This window comes from Furipterus horrens, unplaced genomic scaffold, assembly GCF_987537825.1.
Source record: "Furipterus horrens unplaced genomic scaffold, mFurHor1.1.pri manual_scaffold_8, whole genome shotgun sequence".
In the NCBI taxonomy this organism is placed as follows: domain Eukaryota; kingdom Metazoa; phylum Chordata; class Mammalia; order Chiroptera; family Furipteridae; genus Furipterus; species Furipterus horrens.
Genome location: NW_028327178.1, coordinates 28,177,438 through 28,195,732, shown reverse-complemented (window position 1 = coordinate 28,195,732; position 18,295 = coordinate 28,177,438). Strand labels below are relative to the sequence as shown.

Genomic DNA, 18,295 nt, shown 5'->3' with positions numbered 1-18,295 from the left:
TGACAATCCAATAGAAAAGTGAGAGACTTGAACTTCAGAGAAGAAATTATCTAAGTGACCAATAAACATTGACTAGATGCTCAACCTCATTTTTAATCAAGGAAACACAAAACCACAATGAAATACCACGTCATACACTGGGGGAATGGAAATTGGTACAACATTGAAAACCATCTCAGTGTTTACTAAAATGATTATTAACATAATTCATAGCCCAACAGATCCAGCCTGTTAATAGAAATTCATGCACATACGCATCAGGAAACAAAAACAATGAAGTTTTAGCAGTACTATTTGTATTGGCTCCAAACTGAAAGTAATCTAAGTGTCTATCAACAATAGAGCATGGTATATTCATACAATAGACTACTTGATGGCAATGAAAATGAACAAAAGCTACAAATGAACAAAACAGACTAGAATGAGGCTAGTCATTGGTCAACTTTGTAAAGGAAAAAAAAGGTAACAGGAACAAGGGGGACTGGGAAGTGTGCTGGCAATGTTCTTTCTTCACCTGAATGGTGGTTACATGGGCGTTTACTGCATGATAACTCATTGAGCACTCAATTTATGTTTTGTGAACTCTGTTAAGACTTCAAATAAAATCAACTTGAGAAAACAGTGGGAGAAACAAAGTGGGAGGGGGAGCAGTGGAGACAGCAAAGTGTAGCAGCACTTCTGGAGGTATAGCTGGAAAAAGGAGAGGGGGGAGTGTTAGCTGGAGAGATTGTGCAGTCTGGGGAAACATTTTCTTTCTCTTTTTCTTTTTTTTTTTTTTTTTAGGTGGTACGTGGTATGGTATGGTTGTATGTTGATGGGAATGATCCCCTTGAGGGAAATTTTGAGAGGGGAGTATTATAGCAAGAGCATTGACCATGAGTAGGTAAGAAGGAGTGTAGTTGGCTTCAGGACAGCAGCAGGGATAACTTGCATTGTGTAGCCTGTTACTTTGGTTTTAGTGTTTGTTCTAGTACATTATGATGAAGTTGCATTTAAAAAAACATTCCTGCTATGAATGTGGATTTGACAGTTTCCCTAACTCATTCTGTTAGTTTATTTTTTCAAGGCTGCATCATTTGATGCATTTAAGACAATTCATGGTGTGTTTGGTTTTTTTTTTAACCCAGTGTTTGCTCTATCTTTATTAATTTTTCCCTCTTGCTTTTGATAATGCTATACCGTTTTTAGTCTGTTTAACATTTTTCTGGTATGCCTTTTTTTTTTTTTCTATTTCTTCACTTTCACTCACCTGTATGATTTTGTTTTAGGTGCATCTACTAAATGGCTGGATTTTATACTTGTAATTCACTCTAATAATCTTTGTTTTTAATGGGTTGAGTTTTATGCATCTGTAATTATTGTGACTATTGATGTATTTGTACTTCTTTTAGGCTGAACTATATGAAGTTGATATTCTCCATTTTTGACATGAAAGTGACATTTTCATCAAGTTCAACTGTAAATCTTGTTTTCTGTTTACCACCTTTTTAATTTCTCATTTTGCTAATTGATTCAGTTTCAGCTGATAAATTTTTAGTATTCATGTTTTTCTCTTTTTTGGAACCTGTATATCATATTTTTATTCTTTTAGTATTAAAACCTGTAATTGTGAAGGTGTGTATTTACCTTCATCTATATGCTCAGTGCACATAGTGTACTTTTTGATCTGAGCATGCATATGATTCTTTAATTCTAGGACATTTCTAGCAGTAATTTCAGATATCGCTGCATCACTATTCCCTCCAGTTTGTTCATCTGAAACTACTCATGTGTAGATACTAGAGCTTCTTAATCCATACTGATGAATGGCTGTGTGGCTTTGAACAAGCTGCTTGACTTTTCTGTACTTTATGATCCTTATATGTACAATAAGGAAAATAATAATGGTTGCTGTGAGGATTTGTAGTGCTTGAATACTTCCCAGCACCTAGGATATAGGCCTCCGTTCAGGGAATGAACTGTAGGTTCCAGGCAATTATCAGGAAAAGCAAACTCCAAGCATACTTTTCCATCTCCACTTTTTTACTAGTCACTGTCTGTCTAACTTCTGAAGTATATTCATGATGAAATGTTAAATGAGAAATATAAGATTAATACTTACTATCCCCTATACTAAAGCTGGGCAGAGCTGGCCAGGAGGTCTTTTCATACCAATTTGCAGAGTTGGAAGGATAAGTAGTATGGGACAGCCCCTGAAGTGCAGCTTTCTCTCCCCCTTTTCTGAATCCAGAAAAGCCATGCTTGTTCTCAGTCAGAGGCTGGGCTGGTGGTATAGCTGTCAGTGTTCAGATCATATTGCGCCTGCCAAGCACCTTTACTGCCTTGTAGGATCTCCAAGAGCACTTTCCTGGAGGAAAGAGTAACATTGTTCCAGTGTCAAGAAGCCTTAATAGAAGTAACAAAGATTGAGTTTTGTAATGTGTGATCTCAGGGAAGCAAGTTTAAGACAAATTCCAAGTCACCTAATATGGCAATTTTATTTGATATAATTAGTCTTAGATGCTTAAAAAGTGATAATACTATTTATTGTTTATTATGTTATCATATTTAAGCAGCTGAGCAAAATAGCATTACTATACCCAGTTTACAGGTGGGGAAACTTGGACTTCGGAAAATTAATGATTTGTGTCAAGGATAGTTAATAAGTGACCCAAGTGAAATTAGTTAATGACAAAATATGTAATCTTAATCAGTGTGCCTTGCCACCACTTTTTTTTATTAGATCTTCATTGATCTCGCCTGAATGAGCCTACACAGAGGAGAGATTATGTAACTTCGCAACTTTGCCAAACACTGCCAGGCAGCCAGCCAGACATCTTAAGAAATACAGACTTGTCCTTGGTAAATGGTAGTGACAGGCTAAATTTAGGTTTGGATTATATGTGCATATTTCACTTCACTAAACCTGCTTCCTTATCTGTAAAATTGGGATAATAATACCTCTGTCTTAGTGTTGTTGTAAGGATAAAGTGGGATAATACATATAAAACTCTTAATGCCATTTAAGGCTGTAAGAAGGTTAGGATAAGTAGAATGGGACTTTATCAGTTGAAAAATAATATGAAAAATAATAATCTAGGAACTTCTGTTCTATGTTCTTGAGTTGTTAGGTATTTGCATGGATTGATTCTCTGGTAAGCCCAGTCTTGCTGAGGTGAACATCTTTAGCAAATTTACTAATCTCTCGTTCCTGAAACATCTATGATTCAACTAAAGCAGGCACTCAGCCTACCTCTCAGACCACATAGTGAATTTCATGCATTAGAGTTTATTCAGTAATCCTTGCATTTCACACATAAGGAGTGCTTACTATATAAGCCATCTTTTAATTAGTGTTGTACTTAGGGGACATAAATGAAACCACTTGTGTTTTGACTCATTGTATAAAAACAGGGATTTTCCATCAACTTCAACTCCTCTCCATTATATAACTCACTCCCATTAATACCATCAGCCCACTATGGTTGTGATGGTGTAGCTTGAAAAATGTGCCCATCTCCCTCTATTCTTTCTCAGTCTGTGTTCTCAGCCAAAACAAAGGAATAAGAAGAGGAAAACAGGAGATGCCTTGTGTAAGAGGGATAATAGAACCCCCAAGGGGCGGTGAAGGGCAACTCCCAATGATAGCAGTGCAGTCATGGAGGCAACCAGCCCAAAAGTTTCAGATTTCTTTAAGAAGATTTCATTGATTTATAGCAGTACTTCTGAACATCATAAGGGACTATTTAGACAATTTTGAGTCTGGGTTTGAATTAGTGACAAACTAAGAAAAAGGAAAAGAAAATAACTGTGAAGTGGAGGGGAATGTTATACCGTAAAGGAAAAGTATTTATAATATGTAAATCAGTTATGAATAGCATTTTGCACAGTCCTAAAATAAACATTAAGTAATAATGTAACCAAACGTATATACATTGGGAGACTGAGGTGTGTATGTTGGAAATGGGGATAGGAGTGAAGTAGTCCTCCTGTAGTAAAGAGTCAATATGTAATATCTAGAACTAGAAAAAATCAAGTAAAAATGCAGATACAGTACTTAGAATTATGGAAGTAAATACTAAGAGAAATAGCTAAAGAATTGAAGGTGGTTTGCATATTTATGGGAATGGGGAAATGGCAGAAGTGAGGAAACAGCTTTTTTTTTTAACATGCTTTGGACAGTTATTTATTTTTTTAAACGATGTACATGTCCTTTGATCAGATAAAGACAAAACAAGTTGCTCAGGTAACTCATCTCTACAGCCATCCTTCCTATCAGGAGACTCACTACCCTGAACTAGTGCTTCTCAAACTTGTAGGGTAGGAAAAGAGTGAGAGAGAAAGGTCATGGGGTGGGGGTGGAAGGTGTCTACTCCCTTAGGGGGCTCTCTGTGCATCCAGTGCACACTTAGTTCTGGGACTGCCTTAGAGTGCAGTCTGGCTAATGCCAGAGGGAGAAAAAAGGAAAATTCACCACTGGTTTGGTGGAACTTCAAATTCTGCTACTATTTACATTTCAAAGTCCCCTCAAATAGCTGTTTCATGCATTGTCTAAGATTTATAGTTCCACTCACTGGGAGAGACAGAGCAGAGTGCACTTACTCCATCTTTCTTGGAACCAGAAAGTACCCTTATTTAAAGTGTACAGTTCAATGATTTGCAATAATTTGCAGAATTATGCAAGCATCACCACTTTAAGAAAATCTCCATCACCCCACAAAGATCTCTGGTGTGAATTGTAATCACACTCCTTCCCACTGTCAGCCCCAGGATTAAGTTATCACTGTTGAACTCTATCTGTATAGATTTGACTTTTCTGGACATTTCATATAAATGGAATCATAAATATGTAGTCTTTTCTGTTTGGATTCTTTCATTGAGGATAATTTATCTGGGATTTATCCATATTATAGCACATATCCCTGTTCTTTTCTAATTGCCCAATGTTATTCAATTTATGGATGTACCACATTTATTTCTCCTGTCACCAGTTGATAAGTATTTGGGTTGTTTCCATTTTCTGGCTATTATGAATAATGTTGCTAATATTTGTGTACAGGTGTTTGTGTGAATATACATTTTCATTTTTCTTGGGTAGATTCCTAATTGCTAGGTCATATGGTAACTATGTTTAACTATGTAAGAAATTGTCAAACTACTTTTTCCCCTAAGTGACTGCACCATTTACATTCCCACCAGCAATGTACAAGGGTTCTAGTATCTACACGTCCTCATCAATACTTCTGTTTTTGTTAAAGCCATTCTGCTGGGTGTGAAGTGGTCTCTCATTGTGATTTTAATTTGCTTTCCCCTAATGACTGAATGAAAATGATCTTGGGTATCTTTTCATATCCTTGAAATGTCTCTAAATTTTTTGCCCATTTTTAATTGGATTATTTGTCTTAGTGTTAACTGAGTTGTAACAATTCTTTATATATTCTAAATATAAGCTCTTTTATCAGAGATATAATTTCCAAATATTTTCTCCTAGTTTGTGGCTTGTCTTCTTATTTCCTCAATGGTACCTTTGAAGCACAAAATTTTTAAATGTTGATGAAGTCAAATTTATCACTCGTTGCTTTTAAGAATTGTGCTTTTAGTGGCATACCAAACTTAATGGTGCAAGAGTGAAAGATTTCCCCCTAAAGTAAGATACAAGGAAAGGGTGTCTGCTCTCCACTGCTGTTCAACGTTGTACTTGAAGGCTGTCCAAAACCCAGAAGTACACAGAGTGCAGAAAGGGAGCCCCAAGAAAAACCCTTTCTTTCTGGTCTGAGGAACAAGAAAAGGGAGAAATACCCCCACCCTTGCTTTTTTTCCATTCTCTATTATTCCAGCCCCTAGGCAACATAGCCAACATAGTATAGCCATGGGAGAAGTAGCCAGGGAAGCAACTAAAACTCTGAGGGAGAGGGCATCTGCTCTCTGACCAGAGAATCTCTGGTCTCCAGAGCATGGGTAGAATCCCCATTGCTTTTATTTTTCTGTCTCTGCTTGACAAAGCACACAGACACAGACACAGTCACAGGAAATTTGCCAGAGTAAGGAAATTAAAGCCTTAGGTTTCTAGCTATGCTGGAACACTTAACATAAAAGATGTCAGTCCTCCCCCAATAGAAATACAGACTTAATGCAATTCCATTCAGAATCCCAGCAAGGGAATTAAAATTTTATATGGAAAGGCAAAGGAAATAGAGTAGCTAAAATAATTTTGAAAAAGAATAAAGTTGGAAGATATACAGTACCCAATTTAAAGACAGTAATCAAGACAGTGTGTGTTGTCAAAGAGATATACAGATTAGTAGAACAGAATAGAACATTCAGAAGTAGACCCACACAAATATGACTATTTGATTTTTGACAAAGGTAATAAAGTTATTCATTGAGAAAAGATGATCATTTCAACAAATGGTGTTGGAACAATTAGATATTCATATGCAAAAGCATCAGTCTAGACCTAAATCTCATGTGTTATGTGAAAATTAACTCAAACTGAATCATAGATCTAAATTGAAAACCTCAATGTTTGTAACTTTTAGGGAAAATATTCAGGACCTGGCATTAGGCAGAGTATTTAGACATGCCGACCAAAAGCATTATTTCATAAAAGAAAGGAAAGTGGATAATTTGAACTTCATCAAATTTTAAAACTTTCTCTCTTCTAAAAACACTGTTAAGAGAAAGAAATGACAAACTACAGACTTGGAAAAAATTATTTGCAAACTGTACTTTCAATAAAGACTGTTATCTAGAATATATAAAGAATTCAAAACATATCACCGACTTTTTTAAAAAGTTGAATGCAATAAAATGTCCAAAAACTTGACACTTCACCCAAGATGCTATTTGGATGGCAAATGAGCACATAAAAAGGCATTAGCTATTGGGGAAATGCCAATTAAAACTGTAATGAGATAGCACTTTATGCCCATTTAAATAACTAAAATAAAATTACTGGCAGTATCAAGTGCTGACAAAGATGCAGGATAGTTGGAACTCTGATACATTCCCGGTGGGCACAGAGGAGGCCTCTGGGGTGTGGCTAACAGTCTGTTCCTTCACCTGAGTGCTGACTACTTGATGCATTCACTATGTGGAAATTTATTCAGCTACATACTTATGATTTGTCAGCTTTCTTATGTGTATCAATACATTATATTTTAATAAAAAATTAAGACTTCTTTTCCCTCTTTTTCTAACCCACAAAGTTGTACATAACTTTCAAAAAAAAAAAAAAAAGTAGCTTCAGCCGCACCTGCTGCTCCACCGCCCACAGGCTCAGACTTCCATCCAAGCTGTGCCTGCAGCTGAACAGAATGCCTTCTCTTTCACTTACTCAACAAATATTTCTTCATTGCCAGCCATGTACCAAGCATTCTTCCTGATGCTAGAGACTGAATAGTGAGCAAAAAATTTATGGTCTGTGCTATCACAGAGAAAAGTGTCTTAAGGTGAAGACAATCTGTTTTTTTTTGTTTCTTTTTTTAATCCCAGCAATCAGGACTTCTGGTCAAGATGGAGGCATAGGTAAACACACTTTGCTTACTTGAACAGCTACAGAAGAAGTTACAACCAAATCTCAAAACAAGTAACACCTAGAACTGTCAGAAAATTGAACTGTATGGAAGTCTGACAACCAAGGATTTAAAGAAGCCACATTCATCCTGATGGGGAGGAGGGGCAGAGACATGGTGTGGCATGGAGAGGCAGCAGAACAGGTGGTCCCACATTAATGTGTGGTGGATAAAAATCGGGAGGGATACCTCTGGGGCGAGGGATCCCAGCCCCAGGCCAGACCACACAGCCCAGGGTTCCAGCACCAGGAAGATAAATCCCCATAACTTCTGTCTGTAAAAACCAGCAGGGTTGAGGCGGTAGAAGAAACTGCTGGATTTTCAGGACAGTCTGCTTAAAGGGCCCGCACAGACTTAGAACTTACGCAGAACAACCTTCTCTGGGATTAAGTATCAGGGCAACAGTTGAGAGGGCACCATCACGTACAGGGAGTAAATGAGGTAACTGGAAAACAAGCAAGTGTCAGGCAAACCTCCAGAAGCCAAGCAGTGGCATTGTCTACTCTCTGAGCCCTCCCCACACACAGAGCCACAAAGTGGTGAAGAGGGTGGCCCTGCCCTGGCAATTACATAAGGCTCTGCCCCATACAATTTACAGGTGCCTTTTCTACAATAGGTCATGTTACTAAGACAGGGAGTCAAAGCAATTCTACCTAATACACAGGAACAAACACAAGGAGGCTGCCAAATTGAGGAGACAAAGAAATATGACCCAAATGAAAGAACAGAACAAAACCCCAGAAAAAGAACTAAACGAAACGGACATAACCCCTATCAGATGCAGACTTCAAAACACTTGTGATCACGTTACTCAACTCACTGAGTACGGCAGCTGCATTAAAAGGTCCTAGGCAAAAATGAAGGTTACATTAAGTGAAATAAAGAAAAATCTACAGGGAACCAACTTTGGAGATGACACCAGATTCAAATCAATTATTTGGAACATAAGAAATAAATAAGCATTCAGCAAGAAGAAAAAAGAATTCGAAAAAACAAGGATAGTATAAGGGGCCTCTGGGACATTTCCAAACGTACCAACATCCGAATCATAGGGATGCCAGAAGTAGAAGGGGGAAAGCAAGAAATTGAAAACTTATTGAAAAAATAATGAAAGAAAGCTTCCCTAATTTGGTGAAGGAAATAGACATACAAGTCCAGGAAGCACAGAGAATCCCAAACAAGTTGGACCCAAAGAGGACCACGCCAAGACACAGCATAATTAAAATGCCAAAGGCTAAAAATAAAGAATCTTAAAAGCAGAGTGTTACCTACAAAGGAGCCTCCATAAGACTGTCAGCTGATTTCTCAAAAGAAACTGCAAGCAAGAAGGGACTGGCAAGAAGTATTCAAAGTGATGAAAAGCAAGGACCTATAACCTAGATTACTCTATTGAGCAAAGCTATCATTTAGAATTGAAGGGCAGATAAAGTGCTTCCGAGACAAGGTAAAGCTAAAGTAGTTCATCATCACCAAGCTATTATATGAAATGTTAAAGGGACTTATTTAAGAAAAAGATCAAAAATATGAACATTAAAATGACAACAAATTCACAACTATCAACAGCTGAACCCTAAAAAAAAAACTAAGCAAACAAGAGAACAGGATCAGAATCATAGATACGGAAAACATGTGGAGGATTATGAGCGGGGAGGGGGAAGGGAAAAGGTGCGGGGATTAAGAGGCATAATTGGAATTGGTAGGTACAAAATAGACGGGGGGATGTTAAGTATAGGAAATGGAGAAGCCAGAACATATATATGCACAACCCTGGACATGAACCAAGAGGAGGTATTTCTGGAGTGAATGGGAGTACCAGGTGGAGGGGGGCAAAGGGTGAAAAATTGGGACAACTGTAATAGCATAATCAATATAATATCTTTTTAAAAAGTAGTACAACCTTATCCTGGCTGACTTTCATTCCTGTGGATGATTCAGTTGGGACAGGGTGGGTGAAAGCTGCTTCATAACACTGCCTGTGGCCCTCCTGTTTATCTTCAGCTCTGTGCTGCCCACTCCACAAGGACAGGTGGCCCCCCCATGGGAAAAGCTTAGCTAGAATGCTGAAAGGGTCTTCGATTCTTCTCAAGTGCTTCGTGGCTTTCCCAGGTAGAGGAGGGTGTGTGTGTTTATCTGTTTTGAGATCTGTTATGATAAGTTTCCCATGTTTTCTCTATATATTTTGTTTTGCTTTGAGAGAATATTTGTGAATTCTCTTCTCTGAATGATGAAATTTAACTGTTTGATTTAGGTAATTTTTTGTTGTTGTTAGAATTCTAATATTTGCTTTGCTACTTTGATTCTTCTATTGTGAACGATTTCCATTTTAGTCTTCTTCATTTCTAGTGTCCTTACTTCCTTTCCATACAACTTCAGAATTTAATCTTTAACATATTATTCAAGAAATAAACCTAGCTCATCATTGCTCTTCTGCAGAACCTGCCATCTCAGATTTTTCTGTTTTCTTCCTGTTGCTTCCTAGCCATGCACATGGCTAATGATAACTGTTTATGCACTGTGCCTTCACCTAATCATTTTCTAGGTCTCACTCAATTTTGTTCTTGTTGTTTTGGTAAGCTAGCAGCTTTGTAGTCACTGTGGCTATTTTCTGCTTCCCAACTCTCCTATAATAATAAATAGGATTAATTTGGGAAAAGACATCATATTTGACTAAATACGAACCAGTTAAATAATACAAGAAACTTTTTCTGAATCATATCCAGGCCATTCCTGACTTCACAGTCCTGTTCAAGAAGGCTGTGAGTCAGGCTTTCAGGATGCGTCTTCCCATAAAAAATATGAGTGTCTTGACTTGTTCACCTATGCTGTACCTGAAGCAAAAACATATATAGCTCCACCATTTATGACAAAACAGTTTTGATGGGAATCTATTTTCAGAAGTATTATTTGGAATGCTAGGGACACATTATCCCATAGCCTACATAACTGGTCTTTTGGTCTCACCACTGTAGGTCAGACTTCCAGGCAGGGAGGTGTAGACAGGGTGGCAGGCTGTGTGGTGGCCTTCTAGTGGGTGTTGGAGTGAACATAGAGGGAGAAGGGAGTGGACTGTGATGTGCAAGGCTACGGGTCTTTCGTGTCAGTGAATAGATAGTGGGGTTACTAATAATAGGAGATGGAAACCATACTGTGAAAAGAGGATCTTGGAAATGGTAAAGAGGATGGGAGAGGCTGAAATTGGATTTAATGATGAGGACAATGGAAACTATTTGTTTTCCTTTTCTCCTTTGAGAGAAGGGGACCAGTGCTGATGGGGCCTCTATAGTGAACTCTCCTTCCCATTTCTTCTTTATTCAACCCCTTGACCTTGTCAGCTTTTTTTCCCTTCCATTTTCTTTTTCTTCCCACTGCCAACTAGCATCCCTAGAGTGGCACTTTCAGTAAGTACGGTTGCTGTGGCAGCTTCTGAAGAGTTTTGTTGCTATTTTTTCTCATTTCTTCCCTCTTCCCTTCTTTACTCCCCTTGACAGTCAATAACAAATGAGATTGGAGAGACCACAAGGTTTGGGGAGGCTGCTAGAGAGCAGAAAAGAATGGAAAGAAGAGGCTGGAGCAACAGTTAAAATTTGGGGATACCTAAGAAAGAGTTATATACGCACTTTAGGAGTGTTTATGTTCTAAAGTACATCCCTTGATATATGGTTACTTACTACTGTTATTGTTATCTGCTAGCCTTTATAGAGCAGTTATGTCTAGCTAACAAGGTTGAAAGAGGAGACCATGTTGCCTAAAACAAAATGCTAGAAACATACAATGAATACATTGATTCTGTGTGCATGTATTTTTTAGTGTGTTTGGTCTTTCTGATTATTCATTTCTAGACATTGTTGTTTCAGTATAGAGGCGCAGCATTAAAAGCTTGGTCAGCAGAGCGTGGACTGTGGAGTCCTCAGTCAGGCCTTGCCATTCTCTTGTTCTTTCTGTCCTCAGCTTCTGTCTCTGAAATGTGGCTCCAAGTACCTCACAGAACTATAGGAAGCCTAAGTGCCCAGTACACCATAGGCACTCAGTGAATATTAGTTCTCTTCCTTTGTGGGAGGTATGTTTTTCTTTAGATTAATAAATTGTGTAGATTTCTAGTGGTTCTGAATTTTTTTATGCAACTGGATTCTTGGAATAAATTTAGTTTGGGATTGATGATATAGCTTTAGTACATTCTCCATTAAGTTGAATCAACAGAAAACATTCATCAGGAAGAGATACCTAATTTTAAAGAATTGACTTCTTTTAAAATAATTTTAATTTAAACATGTAACTTTAAACAGATACTATTTATTAAACATGCAACATTACCCAAAAAGTAAATAAATGAAAAGTTACCAAGAGTCCCACCACTAGAGCAAACTGTTTTTATTGTTTTATTACCCTTTCTAGTCTGGATTCATTCATTGTGCTATCTTAATAGTCACTTTTTATAAAGGCATTTGCTTTGTCTCTAGGTGTAAAACAAAGGTGTATCCAGATACTCTTCCTACAACAAGTGTGGTGATTGTTTTCCACAATGAGGCTTGGAGCACACTTCTGCGAACTGTCCATAGTGTCATTAATCGCTCACCAAGACACATGCTAGAAGAAATTGTTCTAGTAGATGATGCCAGTGAAAGAGGTAAATTTTAAATTGTAACACCAATAATATGCTACACCTTTTGTCATTAATGATTTTTTAAAGTAGTTGCTATAATTTTTAATGCAATAACTTTATACAAACTTCTAATTTATACTAAAAATACTTGTGGCATTTGGACTTATTCACATATGCAAAACAATTACACACTGTGAAATTTAAAATATTACTTTAATTAGTTTTTAATGTGTGTCTCTTCTTAGATTGTTTTTAAAAAGAAATAATGCTGTATAAAATAAACATTTTTGCAGAATTAGTGAATAAATCCACATAATTTTATTAGGATTTTCTCTGTGGGAAACTGCAGCCCTGAGTTACTGCAAAGAGACTGGATCTTATTTAGAGCTGTAAATGGAGAAATTCAGTTCCATGTACAGTGGGAAGTATCTGACAGCACAGTGAAGCCTTAGCGGGTGAGCCTTAGTTCTCCAGACTCTTCTTAGGTTTTTCCTATTTACTCCACTTCTGAGTTCAGGAATGCTTCTATAGCTAGGTGCATAATAGGATGAGGAAGGAACTTAAGAAAAAAATGGTATATAATATGACTCTGATCTCATAATAAATCTTTATAGTGACTCTTGCTCAAATATTCTTCTAAAAATCTCAGAATTTTTCATGAGCTTAGAATCTTTCAAACTATTTCATGAAGTACTCTTTGGAAAAGTGTATTAATTAGAAGTACTTGGACCAGCTTTATTTATTCTGAATGGTTCTTGGAGATTTCACACTACAAAGTAATGTAGAAAAGGCTCTGCTTAGTCTGTGAATAAAGAAACCTGCTAAATTCAGAGTTACCCAGCATTTCCTAGGCTTCTCGCCCCCATCCACCATCAGATCTCTTTAGGATCATCAATGTCATGCATTCCTAAGCTCACATGAGAACAATTTGGAGGGAACTACAGAAAACTTCTCTCCCTTTCTTCCTTGATCAGCCTTAAACTTCATGACCTATCATGTCAACCTCTTTAGTATCTTCCAACTCTCTTGCCTAATCTCTCATTGTATCTGCTAAGATAGTTTGGTCAAGTATTATACCTTCTCCTTCCTGGGTCTACACTAAATATGTACATTTAATCATGATTAAATTTAATCATTTCATATTATAATTATTGGGAGCAATTTGCACATTAATAACAATTTAAATCTTACTTTGCCAGATTATAGAGGTGTAAATGAAGAATAAGTTCTAGTCCTACCTTCTCATGTCCTTTATATTTTATCTCCCGAATTTAGTCAAAAAGACAGTTGATAATCATGCAAAATATTTAAAGAATATTATAATATAGAATGTGATTAATATGAAAATTAATTAGAGTTAAGAATACTCTTAAATAATTACTGTTGACAATAGAAGTATAAAACCTCATGTGGATAATTTTTTGCTAGAGTTAATCCTTTAAGAAAATTAACTGAAGTTCATGTATGCAGCAATCTGTACAAACATCTATACTACAAGTGACTGTGTTTGGTTTACTCATATGTTGATATTTGCATAAATTAAATATTCCTCAAGGAGAGATATTTTTCTTCAAATGAAATGAATTACTTTTCCATTTCCTCCTTTGGTTTCACTATTATTCTGTTGGGTGCCAGAAAAGGCTGTGTGGAATATTGAGTTTTTGTAGGATGTGGCCTAATTAGACACATGTGCCCACAACTCTAAAGTGACAAAGTCACATATACCAGTTATTTTTCCCCTTTCTTATCTGTAAGAGAAAACATGCCGGCAGACTTCTACTTCACTGCTCCATTTGGGGCTCTTAGTCACTAAGCAGGGTCCCTGAGTGTTGACTCAGAGCCCCAATCAGGGGTCTGCTGCTCCTTTATCTTCTGCCTAGAAAGCCTCAGAAGTTTAGGTCACCATTTCTGACATTTGGAAACCACTAAGCATTGTGTTTTTGTAGTTGTAATTGTAGTCTTGCTATCCAGATTGAGAATTATCATATATAATTTTCTTTATCTCTTGTTTAGGTGGTAACTGTTGGGGCCAGGAATAGGAACCAGAGGAAGCTCTCTATTTTTAAGTAACTCTCTAAGTCTGCTTTTTCCTCTTCATGAGACACATCCAAGACACCATCATTTCTACCCTGAACTGGTGAAATAGACTAACTAGTCTCCTCACTTACATTCTTACCCCACCTCATCTGCACACCACTGGACATGCAGAGTGAGCCTTTAAGCATGCACATCTGATCACATCACTTCTCTGATTAAAATCTTTCCTCTGAGGCCTACATAACCTGGCTTCTTGCATCTTCAGTCACATCTTGAATCATTCCCTGCCCACCCCATCCTCACAGCTCAGCTCAAATATTTACTCATAATCAAGTTATATTTAGAGAAGCCTTCGTTGACCTCCCAAGGTCAGGTTATATCTCCCGGAACACATCTCAGAACCTCTGTCCTCCCTGATAGCTCTTAACAGAGATTTAATTGTTTACTTGTCTCTTTATGCCCATCTGCTGCCCCTGCCCGAACCTGTCCCCCACTTAGACTCTCCACTCCATCAGGTCTGTTTGCTCACCATTATCTCCTCAGTGCCCACAGTGCCTGTTACTTAGTAAACAGAATTATTTAATGAATGAAAGAATAATCTGCCAGTCAGTTAACCCTTGCTTTTATTTCTTGTCTACACTACAAAGCTTCCTAATTAGGTTGTGTAGCCTGCAGTCTGCTCCTGGCCTCAAGATACTTGATTTCACAGTTAACCTGCTGAGTTGTCAGTCGCTCCCTTTATTAAAGAAGTATGAAGTAGGTGCTGTAATTATTCCTATTTTATTGATGAGGAAAATGAGGCTTAACATAAACCAAAGGTTTGACCTCTTAACTGCTCTACACATTACTGTCTGTTGTAACTTTACTACTACAGGGTCTCTAATGAAACAGTTCGTGTCAGCAGTTATCTAATTGTCATCTCAGGTTATCTGAAAACTTAGAACTGACAGAATGTTCCTCATCTGAGATGACTGTTGTTTTTCTCATTTTACACATAAGGAAACAGAGGTTCTTCTTTTTGTGAAGATTAGGAGTCAGACTTACTAAACTAAATTCCTTGCTCTTTCTACAGTTCTCTAGAGTTCTGGATAAGATTTCTCAGATGTTGCTATGAGCAGTAAAATTTTTTCTGACACATTCTCTGACGACCTCACACTCTGATAGAGAAATGCTTAGGTATCCATTTATAGGCTAATAGCTGTAGAGATATTCTAATAAACAAGATTTTCTTATTTTGAAATGACATAGTAGCTTCTAATAATGACTTAACTCCTTCCCACGCCCTGCCCCAAGCTCGTTTTTGCACAATGAGGCTTGAATAGTTACTAATCCTCCACCCAGCCCTGAGCCCATAATTCTATATCAACTGTTAGGAAGACACCTATTTCTTAGCTTTACTGCATGAAAGCCACAAACATGTCAAACTAAGATGTTAAGAAAATTTGTGAAATAGTAACTTTTTTGAGCTACCAAAAGAGTCATGCATTTTTCATTTTATTTATAGACAGGACAGAGTATTATAGCTTTCAAAGATGTGAGACGCAGTAATTAAATTGCTTTGATTCTGAAGAAGCACTTTAAACTGTTTAATGTTTTTGGGAGAACTTATTGGAATACACATTATTGATGATAAACACAGCCTTGACACTTGTAAAGTACTAGAATATATCTCACACCCTACCACATGAGATTCTATCAAACTCTGGACTTAAAGTAGTTTAAATGTGTGTTGGATCAGGTGATTTATGTATACTTGAATTGTTCTCTCTCTAGTTTCCTGCTAGGATTTCTGGCTATGGATGAAAAAATGGACTTCAAAATCAGGCAGACACAGCTTTGAATCTTGGATTAACCCCTTAACAAGCTGTGTCACCTTGATCAGTTCATTTAATATTCTGAGCCTTAGATTTTTGTGCCTGAAATATGTGACAAGCTCATAGTGTCATTGTGAGTGTTAAATGAGATTAAATATGGAAAGAGCCTACCATTGTGCTAAATAGACACAAAATGATAGCTAGTGTTGCAAAATGTTGCTTTTCTCTGCAGCTGGCACTACCCTCATCTTTTTACTTAGACTCAAATTCTGTCTTTCTGACCCTAAGATTTGGTTCATAAAATCACAGTGGTGATCCAGGTAGGAGTTGTAGTCCAGATGTTTTTCATATACTTTAAGCCCAAATATATTAGTAGATATATTAGCTGCAATGGAAATGATGGATATTCTGATGTAGTGGGACACATAGACCTTTCTCTTTCACAATTTTCCTATTATTCTGATCTTACCAGTTAAACAGACAAGAACCATTTCACTCCTATTTGTCCTTCCCTATCCACTATATAGGAAGTTCTTTGTATTCCCACTTTTAGAACTTAAAGAACCCCTTAATATGTATACTTTGATGTACATAGGATGTTCCCATTATAAGAGTCCCATGGGACAAAGCTGGTCATCAGAGTCCCACTAGTTCCATCTCAAGTTTTTCCTTCCCTGGAGAGATTGTCCTCAATACCTATTGTATGGGGACTAGTTGGAAAGACATTTGGCCATACCACTTATCAAGCGCTTCTCTGGCATAAATGCTATGAAATAACCTGATCTGAAAAATTGTCTTTGTTTTGATGAAGCTGAGCTTTTTCTGCTTTTCAAAGTCAATTATGTACTCTGGCGGCAGGACATCCTTAGCTTAGGGTCATAACCTCTATCTGCACAGCTCCAGGATAGCTATTAATTTCACATACCCACTTCATCTCCCTTTCCCCCTTTTTGTCTTCAATTGTCCTTTCCTCTTAAAGACATTTTTACCTAAATCTACTTGTCTGTTAAGGATCTCCATTTAATCTTGCAATTAAAGTTCAGTACTTCCCTTCTGAGCTTGACTTCATTTCTACCTCCTGATAAAAGAACTGCATAGTCAAAGACTGTAGTAATCAATAAGACAATTAGTTTCTACCTTTGAAGAACTACAACAATTTTTGTTCCTGATCTTTAAACATGATTAGAAAAACCAAAATTTAGCCTGACAAAGAATTGCTTAGAGAAATGCGGTAACATGCTATCTCTAATTGAGCCTGAACCCAAAGGCTCTCTCCTAATTCCTGGTATAAAGTAGGGGCGGCCCTAGTGCTTTCTTGCAGGAAATAAAAGGCTCCCTATAGCAAAATGGGTCTGTGAGTCAGGGAGCCTCGCTAAAATTGTTCAGTAAATATGTGTTGAATGAATATTGCAGATCAAAATCGCTTTGCATCTAGGTAATGCCAGGTCACAGTTTTTTCATGATATTTTTGTTTTGTTAATTTTTCAGACTTTTTGAAAAGACCTCTTGAGAGTTATGTGAAAAAATTAAAAGTACCAGTTCATGTAATTCGAATGGAACAACGTTCTGGATTGATCAGAGCTAGATTAAAAGGAGCTTCTGTGTCTAAAGGCCAAGTGATCACTTTCTTAGATGCCCACTGTGAGTGCACAGTAGGCTGGCTGGAGCCTCTCTTAGCCAGGATCAAACAAGACAGGTAATTTTCTGAAGTATATAATTTGTTTCGTAAACTGTATAGTAAGTTGTAACATTCTGTATTTGTGAATAAATACAGAAATAATTTCCTCTGAAGTCTTCTTTACAATACCCATGAAGAGCACTATAAATTAATTATAAAGAATACCGTATTCTGAACTCTGAAAGGAATGTTTGCAAACTGTCTTGTTAATAAGAATGGGTTAGGAAACATGTTGGTAAGATGTATACTATGTATATGCTCTATTGACTGAACAGGAGCAGAACAGATGGACAATGAACTCAGGGAAGGTAAGATAAAACTCTTCACTTGTGCCTATTCTGTAAAGCTAACACTGGGCCTGCAGGTCATTCCATCTCTGTCTACATCTTTGCTGGAACTGTAGTACAAGAAGTAGAAGTGGGTGGGAGGTACATATTACATCCTGAAATGCTTAACTGCATGTTGGAAAGCACTGTAATCTTAGATGACACAGGAAGAGCACTGGGAGCTGCAGGCGTCCATGGCTATAGTCTTTAATAAAGCACATTTTTTAAAGAATGATCTGCTGGGCTCTGGCTTAGTTCCCGTGTATCAGGAGAGCACCTAACTTCAG

The 18,295-nt window shown here is 37.3% G+C and overlaps 1 protein-coding gene across 2 annotated transcripts in view; it reads left to right on the top strand.

Moving 5' to 3' along the window:
- GALNT1 (polypeptide N-acetylgalactosaminyltransferase 1) overlaps window positions 1-18,295 on the top strand; it is a 124,756-nt gene that overhangs the window by 79,625 nt on the left and 26,836 nt on the right. For both annotated transcript variants that reach the window (XM_090285651.1, XM_090285650.1), the window contains 2 exons: window positions 12,011-12,177; window positions 17,493-17,700. In XM_090285651.1, coding sequence (XP_090141777.1) covers window positions 12,011-12,177; window positions 17,493-17,700 — 375 coding nt within the window. The remainder of the gene's footprint in view (window positions 1-12,010; window positions 12,178-17,492; window positions 17,701-18,295) is intronic.